The 16,854-nt window shown below is 37.9% G+C and overlaps 1 protein-coding gene across 25 annotated transcripts in view; it reads right to left on the bottom strand.

The window, feature by feature from the left end:
* The window catches only part of CAMK2D (calcium/calmodulin dependent protein kinase II delta), a 320,633-nt gene that overhangs the window by 205,793 nt on the left and 97,986 nt on the right, over positions 1-16,854 (bottom strand). For all 25 annotated transcript variants that reach the window (XM_069593410.1, XM_069593426.1, XM_069593413.1 and 22 more), the window contains exon 3: positions 11,566-11,625. In XM_069593410.1, coding sequence (XP_069449511.1) covers positions 11,566-11,625 — 60 coding nt within the window. The remainder of the gene's footprint in view (positions 1-11,565; positions 11,626-16,854) is intronic.

The raw sequence follows: 16,854 nt of genomic DNA, 5'->3' as shown, positions 1-16,854 counted from the left end.
TATGGCAAAATTCTGTTCATTACCCAATGTATTTCAGTTAAACGTTTTAGCTTATTCCTTAGTGTTCTCATGGCACTCAGTAATTGCTTCATTATAGTATATAACCACATTTTATTTTAATTGCAGACATCACTATCTGCCCTCCTAAACTGTAAACTCCTTGTGGTTAAGGACTAGGTCTCATTCATCTCTGTTGCCTTTCAGTATTTTAAGTGCCAAATTAAATCAGTATCTTTAAATAATATTTTTCAAGTTAAAATATTTTCAGAGCTAATCAAAGTATAAAATACTGTTCCACCACTTTGATTTTAAAGAGCTTTGCTTTTAATACAAAATAGATCAACAAAGCATTGTTTTATTTATTTATTTTTATAAATAATCTAACCCAAAGTTATTTGAATACGCAAAACCACTGATACTCAAGGGAATCATAATTATGAATCTCTCTACAGGGTAACATAGCATATTCAAAAGCAGACATTACTTTGCCGACTAAGGTCCACCTAGTCAAGGCTATGGTTTTTCCAGTGGTCATGTATGGATGTGAGACTTGGACTGTGAAGAAAGCTGAGCGCCAAAGAATTGATGCTTTTGAACTGTGGTGTTGGAGAAGACTCTTGAGAGTCCCTTGGACTGCAAGGAGATCCGACCAGTCCATTCTAAAGGAGATCAGTTCTGGGTGTTCTTTGGAAGGAATGATGCTGAAGCTGAAACTCCAGTACTTTGGCCACCTCATGCGAAGAGTTGACTCATTGGAAAAGACTCTAATGCTGGGAAGGATTGGGGGCAGGAGGAGAAGGGGACGACAGAGGATGAGATGGCTGGATGGCATCACGGACTCGATGGACATGAGTCTGAGTGAACTCTGGGAGTTGGTGATGGACAGGGAGGTCTGGTGTGCTGTGATTCATGGGGTCGCAAAGAGTTGGACATGACTGAGCAACTGAACTGAACTGAAAATCAAATTATTTCCATAATATCTGTATCTGCTATGAGTGTTTCAATAATCTCATGATGATATTTCCCCTCTGTGGTTAGAAATAAAGATAAATAGTAAAATTACACAATATCTCTAGGAAAGGGTCTTAGTCTACTGTTATTTTAATCAATCTTCACAAAACTTGGAGCTTCTTTTCTCTACTTATTAAACAACAGTTTGAGTAATCCGAAGTTAGAGCATGGACTGTGAGAGTATCAGTAGCATCTACAGGCTTGAATTCCAGCTTGGCCACTCACAGCTGTATAACTCTGGTGAACTGTGTAATCTCTTTGGGTTTTAGATTCCTGGTCTGTAAAATGGAGATAAGAAGGGCATGTGTTTGCATTGTGGATTAAAAGACTATGAGCATGGACAGTACTCAGACCAGTGCCTGATAGCACAGCTAACAGTTCTGTTAGTAACTCTGGTGACAGAGTTTATTGGAATGTTTCCTTTCATCCAGCCCATCTTCAAATCTTAACACAATAGCTTTCTATACCTCAATTTATTTTTATTATCGAAGCTATCAGAAGACAGGGAGTACAGCAATGATTTTTAAGTGATTAAAAGATTCCTGAGCTCTTTTCATGGCTTCCTGACGACTCTTCTTGCCTGTCGTGAGGGTAGAGAGAGGAGACGATTCCAACCAACTCAAGTCCCAGGAAAACAAACAAAGAAAAAGGTGCAAGTAATACTTGGAATTATTTTTCTTCCAAGTTTTAGTTTGGGGTCTAATTCTCAGCCTGAGAAACTCACACAAACTTCTGGTACTCTGTTAGGGGAGTCTACCCTGAAACTAGGGAAGATGGGACAAGGAGGAGACAAAATAGGTTTACTAGAAAAATCAGGAGATATGTTCAGGTAAACAATATGCACTGATAGATCAAGGGGTACTACCCAGTAAGTCTCAATCACAAATTGCCCTTCATTTGTAACAGGACCATTTTTTCTATCATTTCATGCACAGTCCAGCTACTTCTAGTGTAACTCAGGACTTACAAAGGAACCAATAACAAATGGACTCAGATCCAAACTCCCTAATTAAAAGCAAATCTAAAATATTATCTTGAATCTAAGTTTTTACCACAGTATTTTACCTTTCTACTAAATAAGATGTTTACTTTTAAAGATTATTAATTTAACTTTCAACCAAAAATTATAAAGTGTATATTACCGGCCTTATTAAATAAACAAAAAGGAAGAAAGGAAGGAAAGGAGGCGAGGACACAGGAAAAGCTAATAGATAATGAGTATTTTTGAAAATATTTATTTGGTGGAAGGAAAAAAAAGTTTGTGCTACATTTGTTAGAAGAGGATTATCAATTCTGCAGACAGCAAGACATTCTAAAAAGTAACTTAGCCTTCACACCAAATAATCAAGCAAAAGAAGTGAGATCTAATCAAATAAAAGGTGAAGATAAACCAAGAGTACTTTGGTTTTTATTACTGAATAGTGTGAAATTACCTTTTATCTGTTGGAGAGTCACTGGAGAAAGTTGTTTAAGAATAAAAATGACACATTCTTGAGTAACTGCAAACATGAATATTAGGCCTAACTGCCAATAAATGAAGGAGGTCATAGAGAAAAACTAAGTATTATGTGCTTGGAACATTGTTGAGTTTCTCACAACACTGAAAAAGACTTTTGACTGTCATTCACAAAAACATTAATTTTGTCTTCTCAGCACAGCAATTAACATTTACTTACATGAGCTGTTTCCCCATGTGACTCTTTAAAGGGTTCAAAACCAAAATCCTGTAGCAATAGCCATGTAAGGCAATTTAATCATCTGATAACTACTGAGAATGTCTAAGATTAGTATTTGCTGGGACTTCCCTAGTGGTCCTGTGGCTAAAACTCCAAGCTCCCAATACAGGGGGCTAGGGTTAGATCCCCGGTCAGGGAACCAGATCCCACATACCTGGCACAGACCAGACCTGGCACAGACAAATAAATATTTTTAAAAAGATTAATATTTACTGAATTTAAGCTTATACAAAATGTGATTGGATTGGTTTCTCATAAATTCTAGAAACTTGAAAGCTGCATGCAGATGTAAAGGTAAAATTTTGTGAGAAACATAGGAACATGTAATCATTAATTTTATCTTGTAAAAATCAGAAGGATGATAGTCGACCCAACAAATTTTTGAAAAGACTAGGGAGATCTAAAAGTGAGGCTAACATACTGCTTTTACAGTATGACACCATACCTCCAAGATCAAGTGAAAGAAGAGACAGTCATGCACAGTGAGGTCATAAGCAAGTTGCACATTTATCATCTCTTTAGAGATCTGTGAGTGACCTTGGATTTACTTCCCTACTAAAACTTCTACTCTCTATCCGTAGACTCTATACTGGGCTTAGATAATTCCTAAGGACTTTTCCAGTTTTATATTTTAGGAAAAGGAAATTACACATACCCTCAATGCCATAAATTATCACTCGCAGGCATGGGAAAACTGCGTATATAGAAAGAAATGTCTATATATATTCTTTAATTTCTACCTGTCGTTGAATGAATTTCTTGTACTGTTATATATGTCAAATTACAAAACTCGTTCAATCAGAGCATCTTTCTGATTCATACCAGGGTAAATATATAAGATATAACTTATATTCACCAAAACTTACAGAATTTTCTTTTCTTGTATTAGTATTGGTAGTTTTTAAACTTAATGTTTACCCTATATGAAAGGAAGACTTATTTGAACCAAAAACATCATCAAAATTCTCCTAGAAAGGAAAACACAAATAACAACGACTTTTCAAGCATATTGCTACAAATCAGGTTCTTAAACACCAATACCTCTGTATATAGAGGGTATTAACAATTTAGGTTTGTCTTGAGAAATCTGTATGCAGGTCAGGTAGCAACAGTTAGAACTGGACATGGAACAACAGACTGATTCCAAATAGGAAAAGGAGTATGTCAAGGCTGTATATTGTCACCCTGCTTATTTAACTTATATGCATAGTAAGTACATCATGAGAAACGCTAGACTGGAAGAAACACAAGCTGGAATCAAGATTTCCGGGAGAAATATCAATAACCTCAGATATGCAGATGACACTACCCTTGTGGCAGAAAATGAAGAGGAGCTAAAAAGCCTCTTGAAAGTGAAAGAGGAGAGTGAAAAAGTTGGCTTAAAGCTCAACATTCAGAAAACAAAGATCATGGTCCCATCACTTCATGGGAAATAGATGGGGAAACAGTGGAAACAGTGTCAGACTTTATTTTTCTGGGCTCCAAAATCACTGCAGATGGTGACTGCAGCCATGAAATTAAAAGATGCTTACTCCTTGGAAGAAAAGTTATGACCAACCTAGATAGCATATTCAAAAGCAGAGACATTACTTTGCCGACTAAGGTCCATCTAGTCAAGGCTATGGTTTTTCCTGTGATCATGTATGGATGTGAGAGTTGGACTGTGAAGAAGGCTGAGCACCAAAGAATTGATGCGTTTGAACTGTGGTGTTGGAGAAGACTCCTGAGAGTCCTTTGGACTGCAAGGAGATCCAACCAGTTCATTCTGAAGGAGATCAGTCCTGGGATTTCTTTGGAAGGAATGATGCTAAAGCTGAAGCTCCAGTACTTTGGCCACCTCATGCGAAGAGTTGACTCATTGGAAAAGACTCTGATGTTGGGAGGGATTGGGGGCAGGAGGAGAAGGGGACGACTGAGGATGAGATGGCTGGATGGCATCACCGACTCAATGGACGTGAGTCTGAGTGAACTCCGGGAGATGGTGATGGACAGGGAGGCCTGGCGTGCTGCGATTCATGGGGTCGCAAAGAGTCGGACACGACTGAGCAACTGAACTGAACTGAACTGAATGTCATTAAAGAACTGTGACTTGGATAAGTCATATAGATTTAGAAAACGTTAGTTTCCCTAATGGTTGATAAAAATAAGAGTTTGTACTAGATAATCTATGAGATCTCTTTCACTGCAATATTGATTCTGATTATTTATAATATGTATATTATACATAACATGATATATATATACACACAGACAGTTTATGTCACACAAATAATACACAACAGATTCTGAAATATATTTTCCCACTATTAAGTACATATACCTCTCAGGAAGAAATTACTAAACATTACGAAATGATTGTATAATATCACTTAATTATGAAATCTAAAAAATAAAACAAAACTAGCAAATACAACAAGACAAAAGCAGACTCAGATATAGAGAACATACTAGTGGTTATAGTGTGTGGGGGGAGGGGCATGATAGGAGCAGGGTTTCCCAAGAGATACAAACTACTCTGTATAAAATAAATAAGCTGCAATGATATATTGCACAACACAGGGAATATAGCCAATATTTCATAATAACTATAAATGGAATATAACCTTTAAAAAGTGAATCACTATGTTGTACGCCTAAAACAATATGGTAAACTAACTATACCTCAATTAGAAAATAAAATGTTTAATTAGGTAGTTTCTGGTAAGTAAGGCTCTGTAATAACTTATTCAGTTGTTTATCTACGTTAAATAGCTTCCAAAGTTTATTAACTCCTCACCAAAATGACATGATGCATTACTTAATTCTAATAATTCTCAGAAGGAAATAAAAAGATCAAAATCTTCTCTTCTTTACAAGGAGAACAGCTAGAAGTTAGTGAGCAGACACAATGTGCTTTGGCAGTTCACAGAACAGACCTGCATCAGAAGCAGAATAAAGTGGGGTCCACAAGTCTATAGAGTTTTCCATGAATACTACATCTTTAATTTTCTATAGCACTTCATAACGACATATGAGTGAGTGCGTTTATGTGTGTTCTAGGGTGGTGGCTATGAGAGATAGTAAAAAGGATGTAATCATGAAGAGACTGTGATCTCAGGAAGGTTAACTCATTGTAGGTGGGGTTCCAGGGCTCTAATACAGACTAGATTGGAAAAGGCCACATACCCCTTCCATTGACTCTCGGGCTACTGGGCTTCGCTAAGCCTCGTCATTAAAGGCTCCCCTAAAAAGGTGATGCTGATCCTCTACAAATAGAAACGTTCCTTCAAACTTTCAAACACTTGTCTTGCACTTTCCAACATCTACAAAAAGGGTAAATTCAAGTCCTTAGAGAATGGGATAACCCAGGAACGAAATCTTTTCGTAACACTAACTGCAAAGTTGTCTCAAATACTGATGTCCTAGGAAAAGGATTGTCAGTTGGCATTTTCTCACTGAGGGCATCAAATCTGTCAGATCAAAGCTCTTGATATTTTTCTTTTCTTTCCCTAGTCCAGTTCTTTTCAGATTTGTATAGCTGAATTTAATGAGTATATTGCTTCTCTTCCTAGTTTTCCCTTACTGTTTTTAATTATTGGGGCTTCACTACAGGTTTAAATAAATTTCTCAGTAAGAATGCTGATCAAAGATCAAGCACAAAAGCATTGGAAATACAGGATCATTTTTCAAACGATTTAGCTATTACCTTAAGCATCAATATTTCATTTCACTACCTTAATGGCATTTTCCCCTGGTTTAGTAAATGTGTTGACATGTAGCTCAAACTATCTGGCTTACCACAAATCTTTTCATACCTCAAGAGAAAATAAGCCATTTTATTCAAATAAGAGATGAACAATCAAAAACAAGCTAATTAACAGAAGCATGAGGTCAGACAATCTCTCCAAATTTCATCAACGCTGTGGTGCCAGTTTAGAGTTAGCCATCAATATAATCCTTCCAGTTTGTTCAAACAAAACTGACGCGCTGCTCCAAGGACAGAAAAATGATGGGGCTACTGAGGAAATTGCCTCTACTTTCAAATTAGTGGCGTCAAAGCATGCATGGTGCTTTTCAGAGACTACACGGTCCACACAGAGAAGGGCGCCACACTGGAGCTATTTCAATTCTTACCCAAGACAATGGAGCCAAGGGCATCAGGGTGATAAAAACCGGATTTTGGTGAACTGGAGGAGCACTATTATTCCTGACTCTGCTTAGGTGACTACAACCCATTTCACACACCGCAGACAGAGCAAATTGGTCTGTGACACACTCCTCTCACTTGGCTTCCCATTGCATTTAGAATAAAACCCAAACCCTCTAACCTGGCTTAAAGGCCCTCCCACCAGGTACCACTATCCTTCTGACTCATCTAAGGGTACCTCCTGCTCCCCCAGGGCAGGGCACACGCTGGAGCCTGACTCCCCGCCTAATAAGAGAAGCACCTCTGCTCATAGTCCTTCCTCTGAGCTTTTCCATGACGGCTTCTTCCTGTCATAGAGATATAACTTTAAATGTGACCTCCACATACATACTGTGCCAGACAAGCCACTCTAAAGTAATGACAGAGACTCTTTCCTCGACCCAGCTTTAGGCTCATCTAAGCCCTCTTTTCCGGAGAAGGCAATGGCAACCCACTCCAGTGGTCTTGCCTGGAAAATCCTATGGACAGAGGAGCCTGGTAGGCTGCAGTCCATGGGGTCGCTAGGAGTCGGACACGACTGAGCAACTTCACTTTCACGTTTCACTTTCATGCATTGGAGAAGGAAATGGCAACCCACTCCAGTGTTCTTGCCTGGAGAATCCCAGGGACGGGGGAGCCTGGTGGGCTGCCGTCTCTGCAGTCGCACAGAGTCGGACATGACTAAAGCGACTTAGCAGCAGCAGCAAGCCATCTTTTCAACTAGGTCACGTCCTTTGAGGTCCTGTTCTCAAACTACCTGAGTGAGATTTAGCAAAGAATCCCGGGAAGTCATCCTCCCACCTTTGATATTTGCTTACCCTTGAAATCTGATCAGGTTCCTCACCATCTAACCTTGATATCTAAGTTCTTCAGTCTGCCTTTAGTAAGAATTTTGTTATTCGAGGCCACTTTAGCAAGAATCCCCCCTACTTTTGATAGCTCTTCTTAATAACTTTCCACTCATTGACCCCTCATTCTGCTCCGTGGCCATAAAATCTCCAGTTGTCTTTGCTAAAATCAGAATTTAGCTCAGCTCTTTCTTCTACTGCAGTTAATACTGAATCAAATCTGTCTACTGACTTCAACTGTGTGTTCGGTGTCTCTCTTTGACAGTGGCCACCCAATGCCCTTGTATCAAATTACCCTAATGTAATTCTCTGCAGAGAACCAGTTCCCATGACATTATTCCCAAGGTTTATTTGTTTACGGCCTTTCTCCTTCCATGAGGTTCCAAGGCTGGGGAAAAGCAGGGATATTATCTTTCTTGATCACTGTTTCATTACCAGTATGTTAAGCCTAGAACATGGGCTGGTGATAGCTACACACTAATAAACTTTGTTTACAATTAAAAATTATATTTTCATGGTTTGTCTAAAGGGGAATGAAAATGTATACAAGAGAATGCTGGAAATTAGCATACACAGAAGATTCATTATAAAAAGGCAGACATGAACAAATATTAAAAAGTTGTTCTCTCTGGTTTCTTCTTCCTATATAATTGTATTTTCCAAATTCTCCACTAAATGTGTGTATTACTTTGAAAATCAGAAAAACATGAAAAAAAAAAACTGCTGAAGAAAAAGTGGTTTAGTGAATGACCACTTTTAGTTGGTTTAATATGTTTCTTTGGGAGCAACATTTCAGTTGCTGTAAATCCTCAGATTATCGATTCTGTGCCAAGAGAAAGAGACACAAAAATAAAAATGCACCAAGCCAATTTTCACAGGGGAAAAAATTGTCAGAAATAGTATTTCCTTCCTTGAAGTTCAAAAAACCTGACAGATTTAAAAAAACCAAGCAAATAATAGAACAGAGGAAGTAGAGGAGGATAAGAATCTCATATTCTTTAGATACCAGATTATCTATTTCAAGGAAATCAAAACCAAATGCTGTGACTTTCCTGTTAGTTCAGTGGCTAAGACTCTGTGCTCCCAATGCTGGGGGCCTGGGTTCAAGCCCTGTAGTGGCTAAGACTCTGTGCTCCCAATGCTGGGGGCCTGGGTTCAAGCCCTGGTAGAGGAACTAGATTCTACAGGCTGCAACTAAAAAGAGATCCCATAAGCCACAATGAAGAATGAAGATCCTGCATACAGCCACTAAGACCCAGCACAACCAAAGAAATACATAAACACATTAAAAAAAGAAAAAAACCAAAACCCTTCCTGAATGAGTAGCAAGTAAGCAACAGATCCCTGTGAAGCTGTTAACGATCTCAACAGGACCACCTGCCAGTCCACCAGCAGATGTCCATGGAAGCAACTGTCTATCAAGTGTACCTTTGTCTGTGGTGGCTGACCATTTTATATCACTGTGGTCCTTGTTGTTTCATCACTTGTCATTACATGAGTAAATACAACATTGTCAACGTTACATAGTATGGAGCTCCATCAATTAAGATAAAATAAAAACGACTCATCCTCATTTCTCCAATTGGGGAAAAAAAAGCTTTGGTGGAGTCCACGGAGCAAGTGCCTGCCTCAGGGCCTGTTTGCAAAGGCAGTTTGTTCCCTCTGCCTGTAGAGCTTTCTTTTCCCAGAGTCTCTTCCCTCAGACTTGCCTCCTCCTGTTTCTTAGGTTTTCACTCAAATTTCATTCTTAATAAAGTCATCCTGATCAGTCCTTTAAAATATAATCCCCCATCATACCCAATTTCTTTTCCGCTGCTTTCTCTCCCAGTAATTAACACAGCCTAACATCCGCTATGTGTGGTCTGTCTACCCCAGTAATGCAAGCTCCACAGAGGGAGGAGTATTAGACTGCTGTATTCTCACTATATTCCCAAAATATTAATTTGTTGAATGATATGAGTGAATTTGCTACTCTATAATGATTTGAGATCATGTCTTAGAAGTTTAATATACCTATGATTTATACACTAAAGTACAGGATTACTAGAAATCTCTCTTGTGGTTAGAAACGGGTCTGAAAGTTCAAAAGACCTGAGAGAGAGAAAACCTCAAGTGCAGCAGCCAAGGACACTGGCTGCCACGGACCCTTGAGAAAACACTATTTTGTGTCAGACTGTGTTGATGGTGCAATGTCACAAGACTTTAGAACTTTCCCCAGTGTACAGCTTCCCCTTTTTCGGTAAGGCTATTCTGTATGGGAGTCAAAACGAAAATCATTCTTGTTTTACTTTGGGTTTCTTTGGTTCGACTTTGGTCTGCTAAAGGAAATGGAGGCATCTGCTTTCATTATCTACAGAAGCTGAGTTTCATAGAAGGATCCCTATTAAAAACAAATGAGCAAAAACAACTTTCTTTCATATGAATAACAAGTTCAGTAAACTACGATTTCATTTACCTTAAACCTGAGTGAGAAAAACAGTCTTTGAACTATAATCAGTTTGTACTGTATAACTGTATAACTGTACTGTATAACTGTGTCTCTCCAAAATTCATGTTGAAGTCCCAACTCCCAGTTCTCCAGTATGGGAGGATATTTGGAGCTAGGGTCTTTAAAAGAGTAATTGAGGTTTTAGGAAGGACCTCAATCCAATGTGATCAGTGCCCTCAAAGAATAAATGAAAATAGAGACATTATACAGAAGGAAGATCATGTAAAAACATAAGAAGATGGCCACCAACAAGCCAAGGAGGGAGGTCTCAGAAGAATCCATGCCTCCCCGCACCCTGATCTCAGACTTTTTGTTTCCAGAATTGTGACAAAAGGTATTTCTCTCTTTTAAGTTACCCAGTCTGTGGAACTTGGCGTTATGACAGTCCTAGCAAAATAATCCAGCCAATTAAGAAACACCATAGACTTTCATCAGGGTAAAATACTTAGAAAGAGGCATATTTACATTTCAGAAGTTGTTTTGTTCTCTCTGTAACCAGAAGGCTTTTATTAGACAGCCACTAATTTGTTAATGCTTCAGATTTACTTGTTAGTGTCTATTTACTCAAGAACCTAAGAAGTACCTACAAATTGAAGGATACTAAAAACTTCAAGGGAGGAACAGAACCAGAATGGCTTTATACATAAAAATAGAGAAACTTAGACCTTGTCAGTGAATGATTTTGCTATTTTTACTGCACTGCCGCTCCCTCTTTCCCTCCTCCTACATCAGAAACATTTTGGCTGACAGTAAAACTAACAGAGTAGGACAGGAACATTTTTCAAAAATAATCAAAACTACTGTCACAGAATATAGCATTTTCTTTTCCTTCCCTTTGTTTCTTTCCTCTATTTCTCTTACATTCACAATTATTGTTCAATTTTGAACATTATCATGCTATTATATTCATGAGGGATAATATTCTGAAATAATTCTACTAGTTTCTAGAATAGAATCAATGATTACAAAGTAAACACTTTACACTGGAGGTGAAAAGTAACTTAGCTGACTAACATAATGGCTTAAGTTCTGTCTCTCCATACTTCAGTATCAGCAGCTGAAGAATCGCTAAAGATACATAAAAGCACTATTCAACTAAGATACCTTATATTATTTCCAACGTGCTTGTAAGAAAGAATTGCTACCTCTTGAAAAACTTTCAAAAACTCAATCGATGTAACTAATGTCAAAAGTTAGGAACCTATTAGTTAATAATTACAAATAATATTCTAGTTTATTAAATATCTTAAGTTGTATAAAATTATGTTATGTAAAATTTTAATTAATATTTAAAACAGGCTGAAAACATTTCCTTACCAATATTGGGGTGCTTCAAAAGACGGCAGATTCTAGCTTCCCTTTCCAGTTTCTGATGATCTATTAAAATAGATAAATAAATAAATGAATCCCATTTAGCCAAAAGATGAAGCAATGATAAACAACATATTAAAATGACATGAAGACTTTACATGTATTTATCTTTTAAGTCATTTGAGTTGGGAATTAGGTGAACACAATAGTTTAATAATCTAAGTATTTTTATTGGTTTGAAGTTTGATTGCCGTATAGAACAGGGTTGAATTTAGATTTGAGCTGGGGAAAACAGTAAAAATGGCACAAAACGATAACATTCTTTCTTATCTTTACCCTAGGTATATACCGTTAAAACAACTTTAGCCAATACGGACATACATTTAAACAAAGGATTTCTATCTAGCAATCAGAATGCCAATGGAACCAGTGCTAAGCAGGGTTAGTAACAATTTATTCCTAACAACAAAGTGTTTCCTGTCCAGACATATTTTCTATCAACTACTCCACACAATTTCTGGTTCAGCTTCCTAGGCGTATGATACTTTTCCATGTATCATGGACTCCAAACACCACACTGTTTGCTCGTCTCCACCCTTCTCTGTATCCCTAACCATTTCTTTGAAGGGGCACAGGGATTACTGTAAACTTGCATCTTAAAAACTATCTGATACTCTTCTTTGGTTTCTTTATAATGGTTCATATGCACATACTTATAACCAAAATCACTAGCCAAAGCACAAAGTAACAGAGAGAGAAGCAGAAACATAGCAGAAACACATGTTGCCAGTAAGAATAGTGTTGTAGAGTGCTCCTTATTGAAAGACCTGATTTAAACCTTACAACAGCCCTCTAAGATAGGCAATCTCATTATCCCTACTTTACACGAACAAAAACTAAGGCAGAGAAAGGTTAAGATCATAAAATTAGTTACTGGCATCTACCAATCTGCTCTTACTAACTAGTGTCACAAGACAGCCTCAAGAGACTGAGGGGGGCATCTACCTAACCACCCCACACAGTTTATGCCAATTGTCCTCACACTCTGGGCTCAGAACCCCTTCACACTCATAAAGTAAATGGGAACCCCCCAACAAAGCTTTTGATTATGTGGATTAGATCTATTAATGCTTATTAGAAATAAAACTGAGACAAACTTTAAACAGATATTTATAAATTCACTTAATAATGAACCCATTATATTAACATAAGTGACTGCATTTAATTTTTAAACATGTATTAGGAAATAACTGAAACTTACAGAAAACTCAAGGACCAAGAATAGTTCCCCCAAATCCTAGGTACTGTTTATTCAGATATACTATTAACATTTACCCGCTCTCCATATATGTGATCATGTGTATCTATACATATGTACCTAATTGACGCGTGTATACAAATAAAGACATATGTTTATTAAAAAAAAAGAACCATTTGAAGGTAAGTTAATAAACATTAAGGTCCTTTACCCCTAAAATTTCAGTGTGAATTACCAAGAGTTGTGAATATTCTCTTACAATCACAGTATGTTATCAACTTCCACAAATTTAACAATAAGACAATAATTTACCATTCACACTCCCATTTTGTCGATTTAACCCAAGGATGTCCCTTATAGCACTTTTCTCCCTTTAATGCAAGATCCAGTCTAGGGTCAAATATGGCATTTAGTTGTCATTTCTCTTTAGCTCCTTTAGTCTGGAATATTTCCACAGTTTCCCTTTATCTTTTGTGACCTGACATTTCTGAAGAATACCATCATGTCTATTTTTCAAAGAGAATATTTCTCATTTTGGTTTTTGGTTTTGCCAAATGATTGCTCATGATATGATTAACGCTATGTGTTCTCAGCTAGAACATTATCCTTCTCAGGCTCTCACATCTGTATGTACACACTGTCCAACCGCTCCTCAAAAGTAATGATAACCAGGTCAAGGTGCTGCTGAATTTCTTTAATTATCTTTTTAATTTTCTTTGTAACTAAAAAGTATGTGAGAAGAATTTTTAGATCTTTTTTTCATGATTTTAAGATCATGAAAACATCTTGCTCTTCATAAAAACTTCCCTCTACATTTAGCATTCGGTGATAACTCTTGCCTGAACCAATCTTTAATTTGGTGTGCTTTTGGTAACAATAGACGCTTAAGTGCTGATTTTCCAGCTCCAGCATATACAAATGAACACAAAATGTTAAGCTAGATTTTAAAGACGCATCTAACACCATCTTAAATACTGCAGAAGTAACACACATAAAGCATATGGAAAGCATATACTTTTAGGAATTATAATTTTTGTAATGGAGACAGGAAAATGCAAACATGTATGCTAAACCATGTGAGCTATATATCATCTGATACACCTATAATTAAGTGAAAATAAAGAAGAAGAAGGTAGCAAAAGACCTTTATGGACAATAAGTGAGTGGTATCAAGTTTTAGCTGTAGAGATAAACATAGAATTTTAATAGCCTATTCTTATGGACTCACTGTGTCCCTATAAAATTCCTATGTTGAACTCCTAACCTCTAGTACCTCAGAATGGGACTGTATTTGGAGGTATTGTTTTTAAAGGGAATAATTAAGTTAAAATGAGGTAATTAAGGGTGGACCCTAATGCAATATGACTGGTGTCCTTAAAGGAAAAGGAGTTTAGGACACAGATGTGCCAAGAGGGAAGACCACGTGAAGTCACAGGGAGAAGATGGACAGCTACAAACCACAGAGAGGCTTCCAGCCTCCATAATTTGAGTAAACAAATTTCTATCATTCAGGCTTAGTCTGTGATACTTTGTTATGGCAGCCTCTAGCTAACTAATAGACATAAGTATTAGCTTTCCATCACTATAAAACCAAGTACTACAAACTTAGAAGCTTAAAACATTATGTATTTTTAATCTTGAATTTTCTGTGCATCTGGAACATGGGCATATTTTAAGTGAGCCCTTTGTTTTAGGGTTTCTCACAAGATGCCATGAAGGTATCAGTCAGGGTTGGGGTACCATCGAGAATCTTGACTGGGCAGGATTTGCTTCTGAGCCCCTAGCTGGGGGTAGTATTTAGTTCCCCAAGAGCTGCTGAGCTGAGGGTTTCAGTGTCCTAGCTGGCCACTGACTGCAGGCTGCCCTCAATTCCTTGCTACATGCCAACATGGCAACTTGCTTCATCAAAGCCACCAAAAGAAAGAAACAGCTAGCAAAAGGAAGTCCCTATCTGTCTAGCCTAATCATGAAGTGACAACTACCACACTTGCCATGCGTGCTTGGTTAGCAGCGAGCCACTCACAGACAGCCCAGAGATAAGTCCACGCACCTTATCTTTGACAAAGGAGGCAAGAATATACAGTGGAGAAAAGACACTCTCTTTAACAAGTGGCGCTGGGGAAACTGGTCAACCACTTGTAAAAGAATGAAACTAGAACACTTTCTAACACCATACACAAAAATAAACTTAAAATGGATTAAAGATCTAAATGTAAGACCAGAAACTATAAAACTCCTAGAGGAAAACATAGACAAAATACTCTCTGACATAAATCACAGCAGAATCCTCTATGACTCATCTCCCAGAAATGGAAATAAAAGCAAAAATAAACAAATGGGACCTAATTAAACTTAAAAGCTTTTGCACAACGAAGGGAACTATAAGCAAGGTGAAAAGACAGCCTTCAGAATGGGAGAAAATAAGAGCAAATGGAGCAACTAACAAAGAATCTATCTCAAAAATATACAAGCAGCTCCTGCAACTCAATTCCAGAAAAATAAATGCCCCAATCAAGAAATGAGCCAAAGAACTAAACACATTTCTCCAAAGAAGACATACAGATGGCTAACAAGCACACAAAAAGATGCTCAGCATCACTCATTATCAGAGAAATGCTAATCAAAACCATAATGAGGTACCATCTCACAACGAGTCAGAATGGCTGCTATCCAAAAGTCTACAAACAATAAATGCTAGAGAGGGTGCGGAGAAAAAGGAACCCTCTTACACTGTTGGTGGGAATGCAAACTAGTACAGCCACTATGGAGAACAGTGTGGAGATAGAACTGGAAATAGAACTGCCATAGGACCCAGCAATTCCACTTCTGGGCATACACAATGAGGAAACCAGAATTGAAAGAGACACGTGTACCCCAATGTTCATCGCAGCACTGTTTATAATAGCCAGGACATGGAAGCAACCTAGATATCCATCAGCAGATGAACGGATAAGAAAGCTGTGGTACATAGGCACAATGGAGTATTACTCAGCCATTAAAAAGAATGCATTTGAATCAGTTCTAATGAGGTGGATGAAACTGGAGCCTATTATACAGAGTGAAGTAAGCCAGAAAGAAAAACAGCAATACAGTATACTAACTCATATACATGGAATTTAGAAAGATGGTAAAGAGACACAGATGTAAAGAACAGTCTTTTGGACTCTGTGGGAGAAGGTGAGGGTGGGATGATTTGAGAGGGTAGCGTTGAAACGCATATATTATCACATGTGAAACAGATCACCAGTCCAGGTTCAATGCATGAGACAGGGTGCTTGGTGCTGGTGCACTGGGATGACCCAGAGGGATGAGATGGGGAGGGAGGTGGGAGGGGGGTTGAGGATGGGGAACACATGTACAACCATGGCAGATCCATGTCAATGTATGACAAAAAACCACTACAATATTGTAAAGTAATAAACCTCCAATTAAAATAAATAAATAAATTAAAAAAAAAAAAAAGAAGTCACTAAGCTGGCTTACTTTTTAAGGGGAAATAGTTACACAAGAGCAGGAACAGCAGGAAGTAAGGATTGTTAAGGCCACCTTAGAGGCTGCGTGCCACCCCTGACTACAAGGACTGAGGTTTCACGAGTCTCTTTCTGATACCCGGGTTCATGTACTTTTTCTTCCATACAATCACATAACTTAGTGATCTCCTATGACTCACAAGGCATTCTGCACTCTTCTGTTGGGGGATGTTGTGACATCTCAGACATGATGACAGAACTAAAGTTTTCATTAAATGGAAATGTGTATTGCCTGGTGTGCTCCACATTCAACATCAAGTTCATGACTTTCGAGGGAGCAGGTAGGTGAGGAGGAGTTATTAAGCACCTATTATTACCAAAAGCACACTTCTGTATTCATCCTGCTAGAGAGAAGAATTAGTTCTACATTTAACATTTCCTTTACTTTTCATTCAGGGGGCAACAATAATTATACACCTTACCTCATCATTCCCAGCAATTACAACTATGATGGTAAGAGGCAAAAACAGATCAAAAAAGGCAAGAAAGAGATCCATAATACTGCAG

This window comes from Ovis canadensis, chromosome 6 (assembly GCF_042477335.2).
Source record: "Ovis canadensis isolate MfBH-ARS-UI-01 breed Bighorn chromosome 6, ARS-UI_OviCan_v2, whole genome shotgun sequence".
Taxonomy (NCBI): domain Eukaryota; kingdom Metazoa; phylum Chordata; class Mammalia; order Artiodactyla; family Bovidae; genus Ovis; species Ovis canadensis.
The sequence above is the reverse complement of the archived record's forward strand: the minus strand, read 5'-3'. Positions and strand labels throughout refer to the sequence as shown.